At 32.3% G+C, this 19,522-nt stretch overlaps 2 protein-coding genes and 1 long non-coding RNA gene across 3 annotated transcripts; all 3 read left to right on the plus strand.

The window, feature by feature from the left end:
• Window positions 1–5,839: 5,839 nt before the first annotated feature.
• Window positions 5,840–10,215, plus strand: LOC140049657 (uncharacterized). The gene is made up of 12 exons (XM_072094607.1): window positions 5,840–5,858; window positions 6,080–6,214; window positions 6,391–6,531; window positions 6,972–7,097; window positions 7,439–7,579; window positions 7,855–8,166; window positions 8,420–8,487; window positions 8,695–8,935; window positions 9,357–9,656; window positions 9,820–9,898; window positions 9,995–10,124; window positions 10,210–10,215. Exons 1-12 carry the CDS (start codon window positions 5,840–5,842, stop codon window positions 10,213–10,215), a joined length of 1,698 nt encoding a protein of 565 aa, XP_071950708.1.
• Window positions 10,216–10,239: 24 nt separating this feature from the next.
• On the plus strand, window positions 10,240–11,320 carry LOC140049387 (uncharacterized). The gene is made up of 4 exons (XR_011845242.1): window positions 10,240–10,313; window positions 10,570–10,672; window positions 10,858–10,934; window positions 11,283–11,320. It is a non-coding gene; the product is annotated as an uncharacterized lncRNA (long non-coding RNA).
• Window positions 11,321–11,428: 108 nt separating this feature from the next.
• Window positions 11,429–18,189, plus strand: LOC140049659 (receptor-type tyrosine-protein phosphatase alpha-like). The gene is made up of 11 exons (XM_072094608.1): window positions 11,429–11,500; window positions 11,687–11,809; window positions 12,005–12,171; window positions 12,472–12,607; window positions 13,074–13,211; window positions 13,359–13,443; window positions 13,679–13,746; window positions 14,339–14,593; window positions 15,178–15,326; window positions 15,918–16,053; window positions 16,210–18,189. Exons 1-11 carry the CDS (start codon window positions 11,429–11,431, stop codon window positions 16,267–16,269), a joined length of 1,389 nt encoding a protein of 462 aa, XP_071950709.1. The 3' UTR covers window positions 16,270–18,189.
• Window positions 18,190–19,522: the final 1,333 nt, after the last annotated feature.

Below are 19,522 nucleotides of genomic sequence, written 5' to 3' on the forward strand. Positions count from 1 at the left end.
CTTGACTTGACTTTTTTAGGGTTTGTTCCACATCAGTTATATTAATTAGGATATTATTATTTCCTTCCTCTCTGATTGAGCCCATAATATTTTCATTTTGTTTTTCCCGTAAATCCGAAAAGTCACTTTTTTCAAACCTGACATAAAAAGTATTTAAGTTATCCGCTGTGATGTCAGTATCCTTACTTTTATTTAATGCAACTTTGAAATTACCCGTAACTTTATTCATACTTTTCCAAACGTTCTTGATATCACCTGACTTAAATGTGTCCTCAATGTGTTTGGCATAGTTCTGCTTATCTCTTTTAATTACTCGTCTCACTTCTCTTTGTCTAATTTTACTGGCTAAGAAATCTCCTTGTTTAAACGTTTCATATTTCTCTTTCATTAGTAATCTTAATACCTTTGAAACCCATGGTTTATTATTTGCATAGATTTTTACGAATTTGATTGGTACAATGGAGTCCTCACAAAACTTAATATATGCTGAGCATCTTTCTACCGTGTCGTCAAGTGAATCGCTCTTAAACGTATCCCAACCTGTTCTATCAAAACAATCCTTTAGATCATTTATAGCACCTTCTGACCATAATTTTTTAATGATTTTAAATTTTCTTAATTTCTGCTTATACTTTGGCAATAATTGAATAAGATTGTGATCCAATTTCCCAATTCCATTTTTTGCTTTTGCCAGGTACGCATTCGGTATATTTCCATAACATTCATCCAATATGCTGTCTTTCCATGTCGGTACCTTCACGTATTGATGCCAATGAGGTAGTGCTCTTTTAAGCATACAATGATTGAAGTCGCCTAACACCCGCTTTAACGCATCTGGTGACTCGCTCTCTAATAATCTCATTTCTTGTGCGATTTTTTCCCTGCTTCTATACGACTTCCTTCTTGTTGAACATATGCAACTGTCACAAAGATCTGTGGTATTTCTCTCATATTATTATATATACAATAAATAAATCATTTCATCTATTAATATATACTGCAAATAAATACATCTGCTTTTTTCTTAATTGTTCCTCTTCCTAATTCAATTGATGTCATACGTTAAAGTAGTTGGTGATTCGGGTGCCATGTTTCTTTCAGCATCGCTTAGTGTGGTTTTGTATGCAACTACACTTTGCTTAGCGTCTTACACCTAATCGGTAGAACAATGCGTCTATAATTAATTTGAATGGTGTAAACACCACATTTATTCACATTAATATCATAATAGTCATGTCATCATCATACCATCTTCATATTATTTTCATTATTATTACATTTTGGTTATTTTTATCATTACAATTTGATCAACTACATCAGTGGTATAACATTTTAAGTGTTGTAAAGATAAGACGAATATGAAAAACACGATATGCCTACTTCATCGTTAACCTGTTTGTTTCCAAACGTAGTTATAAAATATATCATTATTTATCATTATATAATATTTCATTTAAAAAGTAACTCAGAAATAACTATTTTTCTTTTTGTGAATTTTTTATTTTTGTTTTTTTCATTGTAGAACTCATTTTTTCATGATAACCACTTTTAGTTTAGTAATATCAGAGCAATCTAAACTATTCCTCCTGTTGAAATATGAAAATGTTTGGCCACTAAGTTACTATTATTAAAATAGACCCTCGTACTCTGAGCATTTTGATACATCATTTGACCATAGGAAACACTTGCAAACCAATAGACAAATATATTCTTAAAATCAGAATGTGGTTGTTACAAGTATACCTGATAATCTGATAATCAGATTTTAGACAAAATGTGAAAATTTTGGAAATGTTTGGCCAACATCTCTACTAACGTTAAAATGTACGTTAACTCTTGTGTATATCAAAAGGAAATAGGTTCGGTAATCCGAAAATAACTAAGTGTATAATAAATAGTACATTGCTTTTTTTATGTTGTATTCTTTGTTAAACAACCCACGTATAATGTACTGTATAAGGAACTAAACTTTAAGGAACTACTTTGCAAACAAGTTTCTCAACAACAATATGTATATAAAAGGTCTTTATTGTTACGGAGTTCATCAATTATGCTTCAATTGATTTTGGCAAAAGAGTAACAAAATAAACATAACCCAAGCTAATATGTTAGGCACAATACTATGCCCTTGGCCGGCTGCAGTTCATTTCCCAAGCTAATATGTTAGGCACAATACCATCCCCTTGGCCGGCTGCAGATCATTTTTACACTGAATTATTACTCTTGGTGAATTAAAACGTTAACATCATCATGAAGAATAATCAACAAAACTCAAAATAAAGATTCATGAAAGATCAAACTAATAAATATGCCACTTACATATTCACTTTTACTAAGGACAAACAACAGTAGTAATGTTGATGTCTATAGGCCTATGCTATTTTATGTTAAAAGTCAAGTTTCTGCCCTAAACATTGTGTTTTTGTGCATGATTGTGCATCCAGTTTTATACTCCATTTTCCCATGTTTAGGTCTACAATATTGTCTTTCTGAAAGATCATAATAAATGGGCTCACAATGTAATTGACACGGAGTGACACAAGATAAATATTTCTTTCTTATAATGGTAATCTTTTCCGGGTTATTATTTATTTATCGTTATTCTACCTTATACTCGCGAACGACACTGACTACTAATTGCAAATCATGTCTTTCGTAAACTATTTGTCAAATGTTCTTCATCTGGTTTTAATGATTCTCAGTTTGAGCTGTCGAATAGAATCTTCAGGTACGTTAAACAATATTACTATGGTAGTAGTAATGTATTTCAAGCTTGTGACTTTGTTTAATTTTATTATTTGTTTTCCTGGATTCAGTCACACTTAAATGACTCTTGCTCCTATCTTTTCTGTACCTACTTGCTGAGAATAATTGTAAATCATTCATTATTTGTATTCATCTATTTGTTAAAGATCCATTGGATATAACTGCATTTTCTGGCACACCACTGACGACGGGATCTATTAAAAATTGGTTTCGAGGATACGCACTTCAAGACGACAAAGATATTAGAGATTTATCAGTTGGAATAGTGTACAAGAATGGGAAAGAGAACGTGACTTGGAATGATACTGATGATTATTCTGGTCATAACGAAAAAATGATAATTATGCCTGACAATAAACTATTTCCTACAAACAGCATAATTACATGCCGTGTACACCCTTCACACACGTATCTAGGTGTTAATTACTTAAGCCTACAATCTCAAACTGAGAGAGTTGGTGTCTTCTCATTTCAAGCAAAGAAAAATGAAATAGTTACAAATTCAGCAATTGTCTTATCATCCGCTTCTGGTGAGTAAAGCAATATCCATCATGATCTATATACATGTTTCATTCATTTGTGTTCCTTATACGATGTTGACACATACGTAAGGCTCATGAACCGAATTATTCATTCATTCAATCTTTTATTTCGGAAACTCTGGTCCATAGAAAGTAAATTACATATAAATGAAATAAATAAAATCTATATATAAATTTACGTAAGGGCAAAATTCGGTAAATCGCGCCTTACTTCTAGAATTTTTACTCGATGGTATATAAAGTTGGTTCGTACTTTCGGTACTGATTTTAACCACCTGATGTAACCCTGTTTACTAATTAAATTAAGTTAGATAATTAGTTATTGACGACTAAAACGAATTTAGGTTCAACGATTTGCCCCAAATAGGGGTGTTTTCCGATCGTGGTATACACTGTCTAATGGATGTTCATCTTGAAAAATACCCGCCACAAAAATGCGAGGAGGCTTCGCATTTTTCTATCTCCTCCTACGATAATTGTTTTTAATAGCTGAAAACCGGTTGAACAGTTCGAGTACAGCATCATAATGTTGAAGACAGGCCGATTTTCTTTTAAAAATACTATTTTGATAGATTTAATATACGTTTTTACAAATGTATTGATTTGTGATGAATGGAACATTCTAAATTATTTGGTTTAACCATAGAGGTATAGATTTAGATTTATGGGCCCCCTTGGAGAATAAACATAAATAGTATTGCAATGCTGTACAATACTGTTAAGGTATTAACCACTTTTGATCGCAATTTGAATCGTAAATTTCTTACTGTGAGTGTTGGTACTGTTAGATGTAATATAAAAATATACAAATAAACTTTATTACTGTGAGTGTGGGTAGGCCCTACTGTTAGATTATAAACATATAATATACAAATAAACATTCCAAATTATTTGGTTTAACCATTATACAGGTATAGATTTAGATTTATGGGCCCCCTTGGAGAATAAACATAAATAGTATTGCAATGCTGTACAATACTGTTAAGGTATTAACCACTTTTGATCGCAATTTGAATCGCAAATTTCTTACTGTGAGTGTTGGTACTGTTAGATGTAATATAAAATATATACAAATAAACTTTATTACTGTGAGTGTAGATAGGCCCTACTGTTAGATTATAAACATATAATATACAAATAAATAAACGTTATTACTGACAGTTGCTTCACAACGTTTGTATTAATTAATAATTTAAAAATATATAAACGTCGTAGTGGTGTATCGTTACATGTACTTTACTATTTCAATCGACTATGACAGTGAGAGTTTTAACAAAGTACCGTATTAAATCGTAAATGTTTTACTGTATTTAGTGGTATATTATTTATAGGCCTATAAAACATTAAAAACAATATTTCGTTACTGAGTGGATAAGAATATATTTTAAAATGTTTCCTCTTTGTACCTATCTTCTTCCCCCATCCCCCAACCCTTATGTTACATACAAAACACAAATTAGGTTTGTTTAAATTAGTCCAAATAAAAAAATTTGACTCATTTTGTTTCTCTCTCGGAAGTAATTCCCAGGGTGCTAATTTTGGTTGACTACATAAATCATTGTGTATATTTATTCGTTTCTGTAAACGACAATGTATTATAGTCCTGCGGTACGTACATTTGAAATCTCCATTTTTTTCTCGCTGGAAATACTGTGTATTCGAGAACCATCTGTTGGCACGACCTAGATGGTACGCGAGCGAAGCGAGCGTGCCATCTAGTAAACAAAATTACTACTACCATCTCAGGATGGCATTCCATCTGGAGAGCATCTTCGACTTAACTAAGACGTTGCTTATAATCGTTGAGATTAAAATATTTTTGCTTGCGTTAAGTCTACACATCAGGCCATATATTGATATTCTTAACAATTCATAAAAAAAGGGAATTCTACATTCCGTAAACATGAGGCTGGCACTGCAATGTCGAAGCCTTTGCAACAACATTCTTAAACCATTATTGTAGCATACCTGGAGAGATCGCAAGGTACCTTGATTATAGTTGCACCATAATGTAGCACAAAACATATTTACACAATATGTTCTAAATATAACACATTTCACATTGATAGAACACATACTACATTTTCTGACCAAGGAGTTGGCTCGGATACACAAAGATCTGTATTGCCGCTTTATATCAAACTCATCACATAAATCCAAGGATATAACATGACCAAGATATGTCGTTGAGTCCACATATTCTAAGCTTTTGTCATTAATGGTAATAATAGGTTTATTTATAAAATAAAATATTATTATAATATTATCTAATAATATTTATTTCAAATATAATTTGTATAGCCAACATTGCAATGGAGTACAGAACAATAACGGTCGGTATTGGAGAGTCTGTCACTATCAATCTCAGTAAAGGTGGTGATCTTACCGATTTACGTTGGAGACATAATTACGGAGATGAAATACACAATCTGAGCGGTAATACGTCTGCTGTGATTGAAAACATACGAAGAAAAGATGATGGCGTATATGAATGTTATATAGGTGAGAGCCCGGATGGTAACCATGGTATCATGAGACTTATTGTTAGAGGTAGGCCAACGTAAAATAGTTGTATAAAATGCATTCTGATGCAAATCAGATTATAAATGTTGCACTGTTTGATTGATGTTATAATGTAATGTAAAGATAATAATAAAGAGTATATTTATTCGTATAGGCCAAATGTGATTTTATGGTAGGTATAAAGTAAAAAAATAAATAAAATAGCTCCCTTTATTGCAAATTATGTTTAACAAATTTGTTTCCTTTAGCTTGTCCGTCTCCAAAATGGAATCTTCCAGACTGTCAAATGGACTGTCCCGTATGTTATAATGGCGGAGTATGTGACGATAGGACGGGTGTCTGTATTTGCCCAGCAGGATTTAAAGGCGATGCTTGTCAAAATGGTAATACAGTTACTATATTGTACATAGAATGTGATTTACGTTGGTAAAGTGGCAGAATATTTTGATAATTGAAATAGAATATTACTGATCGATGAATTATGTAAAATATATATTAAAAATTATATTAAATTTGTATTTCAGAAAAACATAAAATAAACTATTATTTTTTATAATAGGTTGTGGAAATAACAACTGGGGTCGTGACTGCCTTACTGTGTGTTCTGGTGTGGGAAATTGCAGAGGAGCTCTTTTATGTCCACCTGATCCAGTAGGTTGTGCATGCCAAAATGGTTTTGGAGGAAGCGATTGTAAAACAGGTTAGATTTTAATTAGGCCTTATCATTATATTTGTATGGCAAAGATTAAAAGAACAATAGTAAGATTGTTACATACATTTTGTATTTTTGTAATATTTTGGTAATATTTTGCTGTGTTTAGTCGTAAAATTATTTTTACTTCAATCAAAAATAGCGATCAAAATCAAGGTGTGGAGTCAGTTTTGTAATGTTCCTTTAATTGCATATCATTTTAAAATATATTCATATCATTATGTTGCGCATGGTTCGATTTTGTATAGGAACTTTTGTGTTTCGTACGTCATTTAATGGTATCAAAGAAACCTCTACAGATGTTTCGACTACCAAACAAGACATAATTTCTCATAAAGGTCATCATTTAAGAGCAGGACGAAATAATTATGAATTCTGAATCAAGCTCATTTATTATTACTATTACAAATATCTACCATGTCTTTAAGTGTGCGAGGATGGATACTATGGTGGTGATTGTCGGCAAAAATGTAACTGTGAGAATTGTACTCAAAATACAGGATGTACTTCCGGGTCAACGTGCTTTTCTGGTTACACTGGTGACATGTGTCTAGGTAATGACTCATTAACATAAAAATAAACCTCAGTGAGTTAACATGAATAAGCATGTTATACGTACCACCTCTCTCAGCTATTATGTACGACCCAATGGCAAACTAGAAAAGTGTCTGATAAGGTTATCAAACATTCTACACAACTTTCCACAACAAGTGGCATTTGAGGTTTCAATAACCAGAATTGCTTACTTCGCTGAATAATTTTCTACTAAATTATATTCTATTAACCTATAGGCCTACGTTAAATTAGTTTGGAGTTGTTTTTTTTTTTTACATTAAACAATTATTTCCCTTATTTTAAATTGCTAACATAATAATTGTTTTCATTGTTTGGAAAGAACCTGAGTCATGCGTATCCGGATATTTTGGTGTTTTGTGTAACTACCAATGTCACTGCCAAGACTCTGAAGATTGTAATCGAGATGGAAGTTGCGATAATGGATGTCATGATGCCTGGGCTGGACCAAACTGCAGCATAGGTAAGAACGCATGTTATACAGAACAATTATACTTTACATTTCGTGGTGTTTACTGAATGAATGAATAATGGAAACTAAACTAAAGAAAGTAAAGAGAAAGACGAGTAGAAAACCAGAAAAGAAGACGGACGTGTATGAAGCTAATGGAAAGAGATGATGACGTGAATGAGATAAAGTCACATGACCATTGTGAATATACGGTAAAATATCTATGTAAATATGTATGTTTTAGTTTTAAAATATAAGACAGTTATTTTATGTGTTTCAATATTTAGCATTACCATACCGCACTGAAACGCCAACTGTTATAAACCAGACAGCAACAACTGTAACGTTTGACGTCACTTGGATTCCTGGTGAAGACTATGGAACAGGAACAATTACAAAACGGAAGCTTTCGTATAAATCATCGCAAACGGAATCATCTATATCAGTAGATGGACCAGATAATGATTTATTTATTGTCATTGATGATCTCATCCCAAATACGCAATATCAATTCTATTCTCAATTTTCGAGGATGGTTGGTGGTATTGAGGTAGATGGACCAAGAAGTGCACTTGGAACAACAAACACCATCTGTTCAGGTAACTTATAAAATTGCAACAAAATTATATTTTTAGACAATTTTTTCTATTGGATGTGATAACCTTCTTATTATAAATAAAATTAATTTTAATATTATTATTAATATCAGTTAGTAGTTACCAGGTAACTTTATTAAAGGCTACATTCATGTAAACAAATAATTATGTCTTATTTTTTTAAATGTTTTGAAAGATTTGAATATTGTTGCTTAATACTGTTCATTTTAATACTAATATATTTAATCAAATATAGAACCGTTGGAAGAACCCGAGCTAGAATTGAAAGTTAATGAAGAAAACCACGTTATCTTAAAATTAAAGGTAAGTATATTCAGATTAGATTGATTGTCATATGTCAATCAATTTATGTTTATTTATATTTCCTGTAAACGTAATATGTACGTGAAAGGTTTTCACTACGGGCCAAAATAGTTTACATCGTCAGTTCTGACGGTTGGCTACGAACCCTTCTTATCTTCTTATTATTCTTCCAAGCACGCTTAATTTAAATCTTTGTTACATTTTCAGCCTGTTTCTAGTGATTATGATCGAATCCAGTGTAACTATATTCTTCGATATCAATTGCAGTACTCGGAGATTGATGGAAATTTAACAGATGTAGTTAATACAACAAGTAGTTCTCAATTAGAAGTAGAACTATCAGAATTATCAAGTTGTACTGATTATGTTGTAAACGCTCGAGTAGTTAATAACATGGAGATTGTTGGTAATTGGGGAGACGATATGGTGGTACAGACAGCGCCCTCAGGTATGTGAAATTAGTAAATTGTTCTTATATGGAATAAAATGTAACCGTAAAGTACGTTACTTACACATATGTGAAGTTTCAATGGCCTTCGGGTAAGAAAATATGTCAATATTATAGCTAGAAAATACCTTAGCTAATCACACAAAAATTAACCAAAATAAGCAGCAGACAGACTTGTTATTGTTTGTACAGCACCACCAGCGGGAGTTAAAATTAACTGTAGATATGATACGCCATTTGTGCCAAAATAGGGTTTAGGAATATTAAGACTAGCAGAAACTAAAAAAAAAAAAAACATTACATGACCGAGTTTCATTTAACAAGAGACACTTGTTTATCTAAAACCTGATATCAGGAGTAGTAATTTTGTTCTACATTATGTAAATATATTATTTTTAATACTTCTGATTTACTATTATAGTGCCATCAGTAGAAAGTAATTCATTTGTAAATGGAACATATTTGCTTATTAAGTGGAACGCTTCTACATGTGACATCCCAGACTATCAGGTGACCTACTATTATGAACTGTCAGGTGGAATATTTCAGCAAGGAAATACTACAGAAACTGAAGTTGTTTTTGACGATGGAATTGAATCCTGTATAGAATATACATTCATGGTCTTGGCGTCTTATTCAAACGTTAATGGGACATCTAACACAACGAAATTTATGTCTGGGACAAATTGTTATACATCAGATGACTCAAACTCAAACTTGGGTTCGTGATAATTTTGTTTTTATTATTTTAATAATATTATTTTGGTTATTAATTTGGCTTAACTGTTAATCTATCAACACTTGCTTGACACTTTACAAGAAAAGATAGACATCGAGACAACATGCAAAGTAGTTTTTATAAACATTTTAATTTTTCTTTTCAGGTTACATAATAGTTTTAGCATGTGGTTCGTTGTTTGCAATATTGATCGCAGTTGCTATCATCTTTATGATATTTAGACGGTAAAGTAACACTTCTATGCAGTCATATTAAACAATTATTTAAAATGAAAATTATTTATTAACGGTTTTCATGCACTTGTTTTCCATTATATTTAGACGAACTATTTCGAAAAAGGAAAGCAGTTCTACTAGTCAACAAGACGTATGTGCATTAGTCCTAGAAACAGACTATCAAACCCTGTATAAAAAATATGAACAGAATGAATATGAAGGTGTTCAGGAAAATGTTGAAAATTCTGCGGATGAACCCATCTACACAGATCCCGACCTTGTATTGCAACACAAACTTGGACCTGTGTATAACAATACAGAATTAGATAATAAAGAATACACACCGATTGAGTTATCTAAGGTACATGACTATGTGAGGAAGCGCCAATTAAGCGTTGAAAATGGGTTTGAGAAAGAATTTAAGGTACGCTACAATATAATGAAACTCATTATATAAAGATAGTTTAAAATTGTTGTTACTAGCAACTAACGAAAGAATTTTTACGGAAGTTATCTGTATAATTCAGGCAAGAATCTCTTGCTTACAGATTTATGTTTGAACCAATTGAACCATACAGTGCTATTTTAGTTTCAATTGATCTGTGTCTCAACCAGTATGACAACTACGTAGTTCTATCACATGATTCATTGTAAATTTAATGTTGGAATATCATTTTTAGGTATCCCAACAGGAACTTGATGACAGCAAGTCGTTCTATCCTTGCAAAGTTGCCGAATCTTCGAACAATATAAAGAAAAATCAAAATCCTAATGTCATTCCTTGTAAGTTCTTATTTAGTGTTGTTTCACTTAGCAGCAGAAGCTCATCTAAACAAGAAATACTGTTCATGTTTTGTTTTTGTTTTCTATAAATTTTGAAATATGATATGAAAGGTGTTCATTAAGATATTAAGTCGTGAGGTAATAAAGAAATCATTAATGATTAAAACTAAATTACTTTATTTCAGATGACAATTCTCGAGTAGTTCTTGATCTGGTTGATGAGGTTCCCGGATCTGATTATATAAATGCTTCGTACGTAGATGTAAGTTGCTTATGTGTTTTCTGAGAAGACATTATTGGCAATAAAAAACCTAACTTTATTGTACAATGGCCTAAAAACTCGGGATTTGGGTAAACTATAATATCTAGGCCCTATGTGTTTAGAAAACATATCCGAACCCGTATCCGCTTTCCATTTTATGTATTACGCAATGTTTTTGTACAAAATCTCATCTCAATATTTAGGAACATTTACAGTATGTATTTCTATAATATTATGGTACAGCATCTTATGCTAGGTATGTAAATTATCATTCCGATCTATCGGATCAAATTTGGAAGAAGTACATAGTAGTACCGTATAATAATAATAATCATATTTCTTTTATAGGGATGCTATGTACCACGTGAATTTATTGCATGTCAAGGTAAAACATACATATTTCAGTTACGTGGTAAAGGTCCGAAATACATAACATCTAATTAATGTTATCCTTTACGGTTATTATAGGTCCGACATTTGACTCCATCAACGAGATGTGGAGAATGATATGGAAGGAGAAGTCTATGATTGTTGTCATGGTTACAAACCTTAAAGAAGGAAACAAGGCAGGTTATATATTTTCCCGGTTTTTGGAGTAATATACTATAAATATATCGGAGTTATATGTACGGTACCCAACCTGTTTTCAAAATAAGATTGAAATAAACTGTGTAGTTCAGTTAACTCGATTGTAATATTTCCTTTTTAAATGATTAAATGTATTAATATATTTCAAAACTGTATAATTATAGCAACAGTGCGAAAAGTATTGGCCAGACTTAAGCTATTCTAAAGAATTTGGAAAGCTTCTTGTTAGGAACGCCGAAGAAACCGATTACGGGTACTATGTGTTTCGTAAACTTGAGGTTCAAAAGGTAAAGTAACAACAAATACATAGTAGTTATAGTTATGGCAAGCCATTTGTGCCATAAAGTGTTTTCCTTTTACGTTTGTTAAAGACAAAAAACTACAATAATTGATTGGAAATTATCATCAACTAATAATTGTGTGTAGGCCCTAGAACTAATATATTATTATTATTATTATTAATACTAACTTTTGCTGAAAAGGTTGGAGAAAACGATACGATACATAATGTGTATCAGTATCATTTTACTGAATGGCCAGACAAGAGTGTTCCCAGTACAGTACCACACCTGATAGATTTCATCAAGAAGTTTAGAAAAACTCAACTGAGTTATGGTACAGAGAGTGGGCCAGTCATCGTACATTGCAGGTAGGCAAATTTATTAGTTTATGGTGTATATAAAAAGAGTAATACGTACAAACGTACCTGGAGAGGGTAAATGTTTTTAATGGTTTTCAGATTCAACACACCTTTTCCAAATTTAAATTTGATGTATTCGAAGATGGTCAATTATTTAGCACAAGTGCACTAGATGTTAGTTATGGTTGGTTACATCTTAGCATGCAAAGAAAACCTTATATTTATAATTTATTAATGCTATATACTTATATCGATAACTTACTGGAAAATACAATAAAGTAAATAATAACTGTCTGCAATGTTTCATAGTTCAGGAGCCGGTAGAAGTGGAACCATGATAGCTATAGCAGCCATGTTGGATATGTCAGATAAAGAAGGAAAAGTAGATGTGTTCAACTTTGTACGAAGCATGAGACAGAAACGTATCCAAACGGTTCAAACAAAGGTTGTACAGAACATTACATTTTATTATTTTTATTCTTTAAACATTTCTTTTTAAAATTAATTAAATGCAAATTGAAATATTTTGTTTCACTCAGAATTGTTTGTATATCTTATTTTGTTTTTCAAATTTGCATCGTGTGTTTCTCGGGGTCTTCCCAATTTTCCTGTTATTTTTACCATATTGAATCTTCTTCACAGTCTAAATAGTCTACGTATACAGTACTTGCACTATTGGTAATACAAAAAGTTCTCCGTTTTACACATACTCCGGTTTCCATTTCATTATTTCTCACACACAAAGTTAAACAGTCTTTACATGACAGTAACTTAGGTATTAGATATTACAAGCAATTATATATAGATTGTGTGTGGATTTATGGATTACAAAAGATTTAAAATTTATACATATTCATACAATTCCGGATTCCTTTTTCTTAGTCTTTACTAAGTTGACTTTCGTATTATAGGAGCAGTATACATTTATCTATGCAGTTCTACTAGAAGAGTGGTTCTGTGGACAGACTGTCATTCCCGTTGGTGACATACAAAAAGTAATACAAAAACAAAAATTGAAAACTTCTTCAGATTTTGAATATCAACTAAAGGTAATGATAATGTACTTTCAATTATTTATATTGTAAACTATAACACATGTCAATCCAACATTTTGATTGTGAGGATAAAGATGGTATGCGAATAAGTTATAACAAAATGACTCATTTATTGGATATACAATTGTTTTTTACTTGCAGACTTTGAACAGTTTGTTTCCACTGGATGGTCTTACGTCACAATCAAGTCGACCAGATGGAAACAAATGCCAAAATGTTTTGTTCTGTAAGTTGGATAGATCTATGTTTTTGGAAAGAAGTTGTTAAGAATAACAATGTCATAATAACAAGGCCATATACATGGCTGCAGTTCGCGTGCATAATTTAGTGTTTACCAACCGACCGACCAACCAACCGACCGACATAGTGAGATGTAGAGTAAAAACAGTAAATAGAATGTAATTAAGAAAAAATTTCGTTGGAGGTGACGTAATGTCTAATGAATTATGTTCATTTTTTAGTAACTAAGGGATGCTACAGTTCAGAAGTTGAAAGTGATGGTGATTACGTTAACGCTTCGTTTATTGAGGTAAGTATATGACCAAACGACAGAGATGGCAGATAGTGTGGATAGTTAGATGCGATGATTCATTGTTATCATTGGAACGATCTTGCTATATTAAATAGGAAATACAGATGTGTGATGCATCAAACAAGTTGATTAGGATCAAATGTTTATGTACATTATTCTTTGCTGCAATTTGTTTCTTGTCGACTTGCACTGTAAACGCGTCAATATTCCTACTAGAAAAACACTTTTTATTACGCTTCTAAAACGGAACGGATTGGTAATGCAAGTGTTACTAGTTGACACTGTAAACGCGTCAATGCTATAATTAACAAACTTATTATGCTTCTTCTAAGGAAAAGGACACGACTTTTTTTACTGCTACTACTGTGTTTCGTCTGCTTAACGCGTCAGTACTACAAAGTGACGTAAATGATTACGCTTATGTTAAGGAAAATGATACGATTTTCTGCGTACCTCCAAATGCGTTTCTCTTACAGTAGTCATAGGTTGAGGTAACAATATGCCAGTATGCCAAAATATCACAATATACTTTATTTAATTTAAATTTAAGTTTTTAATAGTTATGCTTCGTTCACAATCTATTTCTTAGCATTCTAAAGAGGATCATGCTTATATCGTTACGCGGACCCCATTGGCTGATGACACTAGTGTCGATTTCTGGCGTATGGTGTTTGACTATAAATCTGACGTCATTGTACAACTAAATGAGATGGAAGATCTGACGAATGCAGTGTACCTTCCAAATAAGATCAACCAAAAACAGACAGTTGGTGAATTTACAGTCACAATCAAGTCAACGCATCAGTACGATTTTTTGACCAAGAAAAAAATAAATCTAGAAAAGGTTGTTATTATTATTTTGTGTTTAGTCAGCGAGCTAAATTTTAGATGCATTTATTTTGCATTAGATTTTGGGAAAGCATTTACCAAACAAACTAAAATAATGGATAAGCCATGCAAAGTTCTTCCAACAATTTAAAATAGTAGATTCTTCCATAGTTGGTTCCTAGGTCAATTTACGAGCGGTAACGGTAAAGCTTGGTTCCCACTAGCGACGCAATAATTGTGTTTGCTCCCGCCTGCTTGGAATCAAACCTGTGATTTTTTCAGCACTGTTGCGTCGTCGGTTCCCACTTGTGATTACGCAATACAGCACTTTGCGTCGATATGTCACTGCGTTGCGTTGCGTTCAAGTGGGAACCACGCTTTAGCGGAAAACCACGTAGCTTGTCCTACATAGAATCTGTATCTATCCTGAGCGGAAACCACCAGTCCGCTCCTGTGCGTTGTGTGTAAATGGTCATAAGGAATAACACAGATTCTATATTTTTCTTACCGGTAACGCCCGTCTCTGTAGACTAGCCTTTAGGAGAGATGAGGTCCAATATATACACCGAATGTACTACTAGTTATATTATTTTTTTCCAGGATAATACAAAACGAAGCATTATTCTGTATGAGGTTAACCAATGGCCAAAAAAAATAACTGTTCCAGAAGTTGATTCGTTTGTTAAATTCGTTATGACAATAATGCAGCGATCAGATGTCACATCATCACCAATCACTGTTCATTGCAGGTAGGTATAATAAATAGGAATATCAATACTAGTATCAGAAACGAGGCTGGTTGTTGGTTAATAGGTTGGTTAGGTAGTATGGAAACTTTAATTTCTAGTTCCAGTTTTTTTAAAGTCCTGACTAAGCGGACTATATTTGAGCTGCCTCTTTTAAAAAGAGAGACCACGAGAATTGTCATTTCCATTTCAAAACAAGTGGGAAAAAATAATAGTTTATTTTTATAGATCCAATGCACCTTTCAATGAAGATGCACAAAATAATAAGTACAAAACTAAATCAACACGATAAAGAAAAATAACCAGAAAGAAATAGAAAAGCCTTAGGAAGGTTTAGTGTTATCCGAACCTTCCTAAGTGAAAGTGTTGCTTTTATGATTGATAGGCTTACATGTGGGTATAAACAAACTAGGTTGAAAAATGATGTTGGTTGCTAAGTTAGTTTAGACAAGTCTATTTGCCTGAAAAGCCGGAAACATTTCTATCTATTTCAACAAAAAGTAGCAATAACAGTTGATTTACTGTTTTTGGAGGTTGTTTTAGCGGTTAATTTTATTAGGAAAAAAACTAAATAAAATGTATCTCTATGTTCAGAGACGGTGTTGGTAGATCTGGATTATTCTGCCTAGTTTATTCAGCGATCCAGAAAATGCGAGAAGACAAAGTGGTGGATGTATTCCAAACACTTAAAGCCCTTCGCTCAGCATGCTCAAATATGGTGGAATCCGAGGTAAGTTTTTTTATATGTCTGGGATAGGTTTGTGTGTTTAAACGTTATTTTTTTTTTCTTTCTTCATATGCTAAGGTTTTTACGATAATACCGTCTGATACTATGTTTGTATAAATCACCGTTTAAATGATTGTGTTTTTGTTTTGTATGTTGTAGGTCCAGTACAACTTTTGCTACGATGCAGCACTGTGTTATCTGAAAACATACGAGGAATAAGTGAAGTACAGAACTAAAATAAAATAAATGTAAATAAAATTTGCTGTTGGAGCGTTTTGAATTAAAATTAATATATTGCTGTAGACATAAATCCTAACTAAGATTAAGTGTATATAATATGTATTCTTATGTAGTGTGGATGGATCCAACGATGGACAACAAGAAAGAAAACGCCTATAACTCTAGTTAAGAAAAAAGAAAACGCTCGTAAATGAATAATTTACAACGTAAGTCACAGTAGGATATTGAAGAAATAATTTGGTTAGTACGGAAAATATTTAGTAAGTCTTATGGTCTTCACACAATGTATATAGACGCTGAAAAGAACGAATATACTGTATATATAAATTACGTAAGGGCAAAATTCGGTCAATCGCGCGTTATTTCTAGAATTTTTACTCGATGGTATATAAAGTTGGTTAGAATCTCGGTACTGATTTTAACCACCTGATGTAACCATGTTTACTAATTAAATTTAGTTAGATAATTAGTTATTGACAATTAAAACGAATTTAGATTCAACGATTTGCCCCAAATAGGGGTTTTCCGATCGTGGTATACACTGTGTATGGATGTCCTCTTGAAAAATACCCTTACACAATAATACGAGGATGCTTCGAATTTTCCTATCTCCTCCTACGATAATTGTTTTTAATAGCTGAAAACCGGTTGAACAGCTCGGGTACAGTATCATAATGTTGAAGACAGGCCGATTTTCTTTAAAAAATTCTATTTTGATAGAGTTAATAATACGTTTATACAAATGTATTGATTTGTGATGAATGAAAAATTCCAATCTCTGTTCCGCAAGTTTCTATTCCCTCAGGCGTCGTAAAGACAAGTACAGTCATAACAGAAATTCGATCCATTTTTTTCCAATCTGTGCTGCAGAGGTTGAATATAAGTATTTTTTTACCGGATAATGAGCTAGCCTTTCCAGTCGTCGTCTATTAGTACAATTAACTTTATTATTGCAGTTAAACCACCACCTCCCCCCCCCCCCCCCCCCACCCCAACCCGCCTTACTGGCATGAGTAGCGTTGTAAAGCCAGTAGAGGACAGGCTTACAATACGAAGGATCACATGCCATCGCAGAACAACTTTGGTGGTTAGGAACCAACTTAAGTATGAATTGGCTCTAAGAAACAATTGAAAACCATTAGGCCTACTAATTAAGTGGAGTTAGATAATTATCTATTGACGATTAAAGCGAATTTACGATGTACCCCGAATAGAGGTGTTTACTTTATTACTGACAGTTCCTTCTGAACGTTTGTATTAATTAATAATGTAATTACAAAAAAATATAAACGTCGTATTAGTGATGTATCTTTACATGTACTGTACTATTTCAATCGACTATGACGGTGACAGTTTCAACAAAGTATTAAATCGCAATGTTTTACTGTGTTTAGTGTATATTATTTGTAAAACATGAAAACAATTAATATTTCGTTACTAAATGGATAAAGAATACATTTAAAAATTGTTCGTCTTTGCACCCATCCTCTTCCCCATCCATTAATGTTACATACAAAATACAAATTCAGTTTGTTACAAAACAATTGGTCTTATTTTGTGACAAGTTTCTCTTTCGGAAGTAATTACCAGGGTGCTAATTTTAGTTGAGTACATAAATCACCGTGTCTATTTATTCGTTCCTGTAAACGACATGTATTACTATTATTGTCGCCAGTTTTTAACGCTGAAATCACTATGTATTCGAGAACCATCTAGTAATTATAATATGGCTACCGAAATACAGGCTAGGCTAGATTAACTTGATATTTATTTTATTTTTTAAAATGTAGTATTGAAGTAATTAAAGTAACATTTGCTGATAGAGCGATGTATGTAATCAATGCTTAGATTGTTTTGGTTTAATAGGCATATGATAATAAACATAATTGTTGCAGTGAATTGGTTTTTATGCTATCTTATTTTTTTTTTTATTTTGAGCATGCTTGATTAAGGTACTAGAGAACGTCTCAATCAAATGGTTCTGAACCACAAACATATTACTAAACCTTCTCCACACTACATACATTCACGTTGGAAGAATTCAAGAAGTAAAAATCTAAAAAGGAACCGACCTGTTTCATTTATCAAAACATAAGCACCTGGTACTATAAACTTGAGATTAATTTTTCGCCATTTTGACCTACTAGATGTGGCTAATAAAACTTTTGTGCTACATAAAAATATAAAGCATATGAAAAAAATGGCAGCTTTTACAAACAACATGATTGGAATGGAGATCAATCTAAAATCGTATTTTTTCTTAAACTTTTAATGAAGATGACCTAACCTAAAGGAATATGATTACCACAAAGAAAAAAAAACAGTGATGTGATGATGAAGTCTATGAGTGCCGCTTACCTGGATAAACAAATAGCCTCTCTATCCGAAGAGAGGAATACATTTACGAAAAGAAGACCTTTTTATCTGACACCCCCGTCGGATAATGGTATATTCCAAGTAGAGAATTACGAAACATGTTGAACTTGCGTATTGAGATAAGATTATTAATAACAATACAGCAATAGAAAGCATATCTAGGGATCACCTACAAACAGCAATAACGACATCACTTACAGCAAGTCGAGTGTACAATTAGTGATTTAAATATTGGACTGCCAATCTGTTGGTGTTTCTATAAACCGTTTCTTCATTCTATTTTTCTCGAATGAATGTAAATATATTATTTTATACGCATATCTAGCTCAAGTTACACTAAAAATTTGTTAGTAAAATAGACTCTTGTACCTTAAAATTAAAATTAAATTATTATTATTATTATTAAAATACATCATTTAACTATAGGAAACACTTATTACAAACTAACAGAGTATACCTGATAAGTTGATATCAAACAAATAGTTTGAGACAGGCGTGAACAGTTTTGATAATGTTTCGCCAACATCTCTACTAACGTTAAAATGTACGTTCACTTGTGTATACCAAAAGTAAATAGGTGACTAATCCCTAAATAACTTAAAATAAATAATAATTCTATACAGTACAGTGTTTTTTATATTGTATTGTACAATGTACTGTATAAAGAACAAAATATACTTTGCAAAGTTTCTCAACAACAATATATAAAAGATCTTTATTGTTACGGAGTTCATCAATTATGCTTCAATTGATTTTTGCAAAATTGTAAAATAAACATAAACCAAGCTAATATGTATAGGTACAATACTATCCCTTTGGCCGACTGCTGTTTATTTTTACACTGAATTATTTATGC

The sequence above is a fragment of the Antedon mediterranea genome, chromosome 5 (assembly GCF_964355755.1).
Source record: "Antedon mediterranea chromosome 5, ecAntMedi1.1, whole genome shotgun sequence".
NCBI lineage: Eukaryota > Metazoa > Echinodermata > Crinoidea > Comatulida > Antedonidae > Antedon > Antedon mediterranea.

Excerpts from the sequence above, each read along its gene's own strand:
- LOC140049657 (XM_072094607.1), top strand. Across the intron at positions 7,580-7,854 it reads TGGACCAAACTGCAGCATAG|CATTACCATACCGCACTGAA; the intron begins GTAAGAACGCAT and ends TTCAATATTTAG. Across the intron at positions 8,936-9,356 it reads GGTACAGACAGCGCCCTCAG|TGCCATCAGTAGAAAGTAAT; the intron begins GTATGTGAAATT and ends TTACTATTATAG.
- LOC140049659 (XM_072094608.1), top strand. The coding sequence starts at position 11,429 with ATGTGGAGAATGATATGGAAGGAGAAGTCTATGATTGTTGTCATGGTT. Across the intron at positions 13,747-14,338 it reads TTAACGCTTCGTTTATTGAG|CATTCTAAAGAGGATCATGC; the intron begins GTAAGTATATGA and ends TCTATTTCTTAG. Across the intron at positions 15,327-15,917 it reads CCAATCACTGTTCATTGCAG|AGACGGTGTTGGTAGATCTG; the intron begins GTAGGTATAATA and ends CTCTATGTTCAG.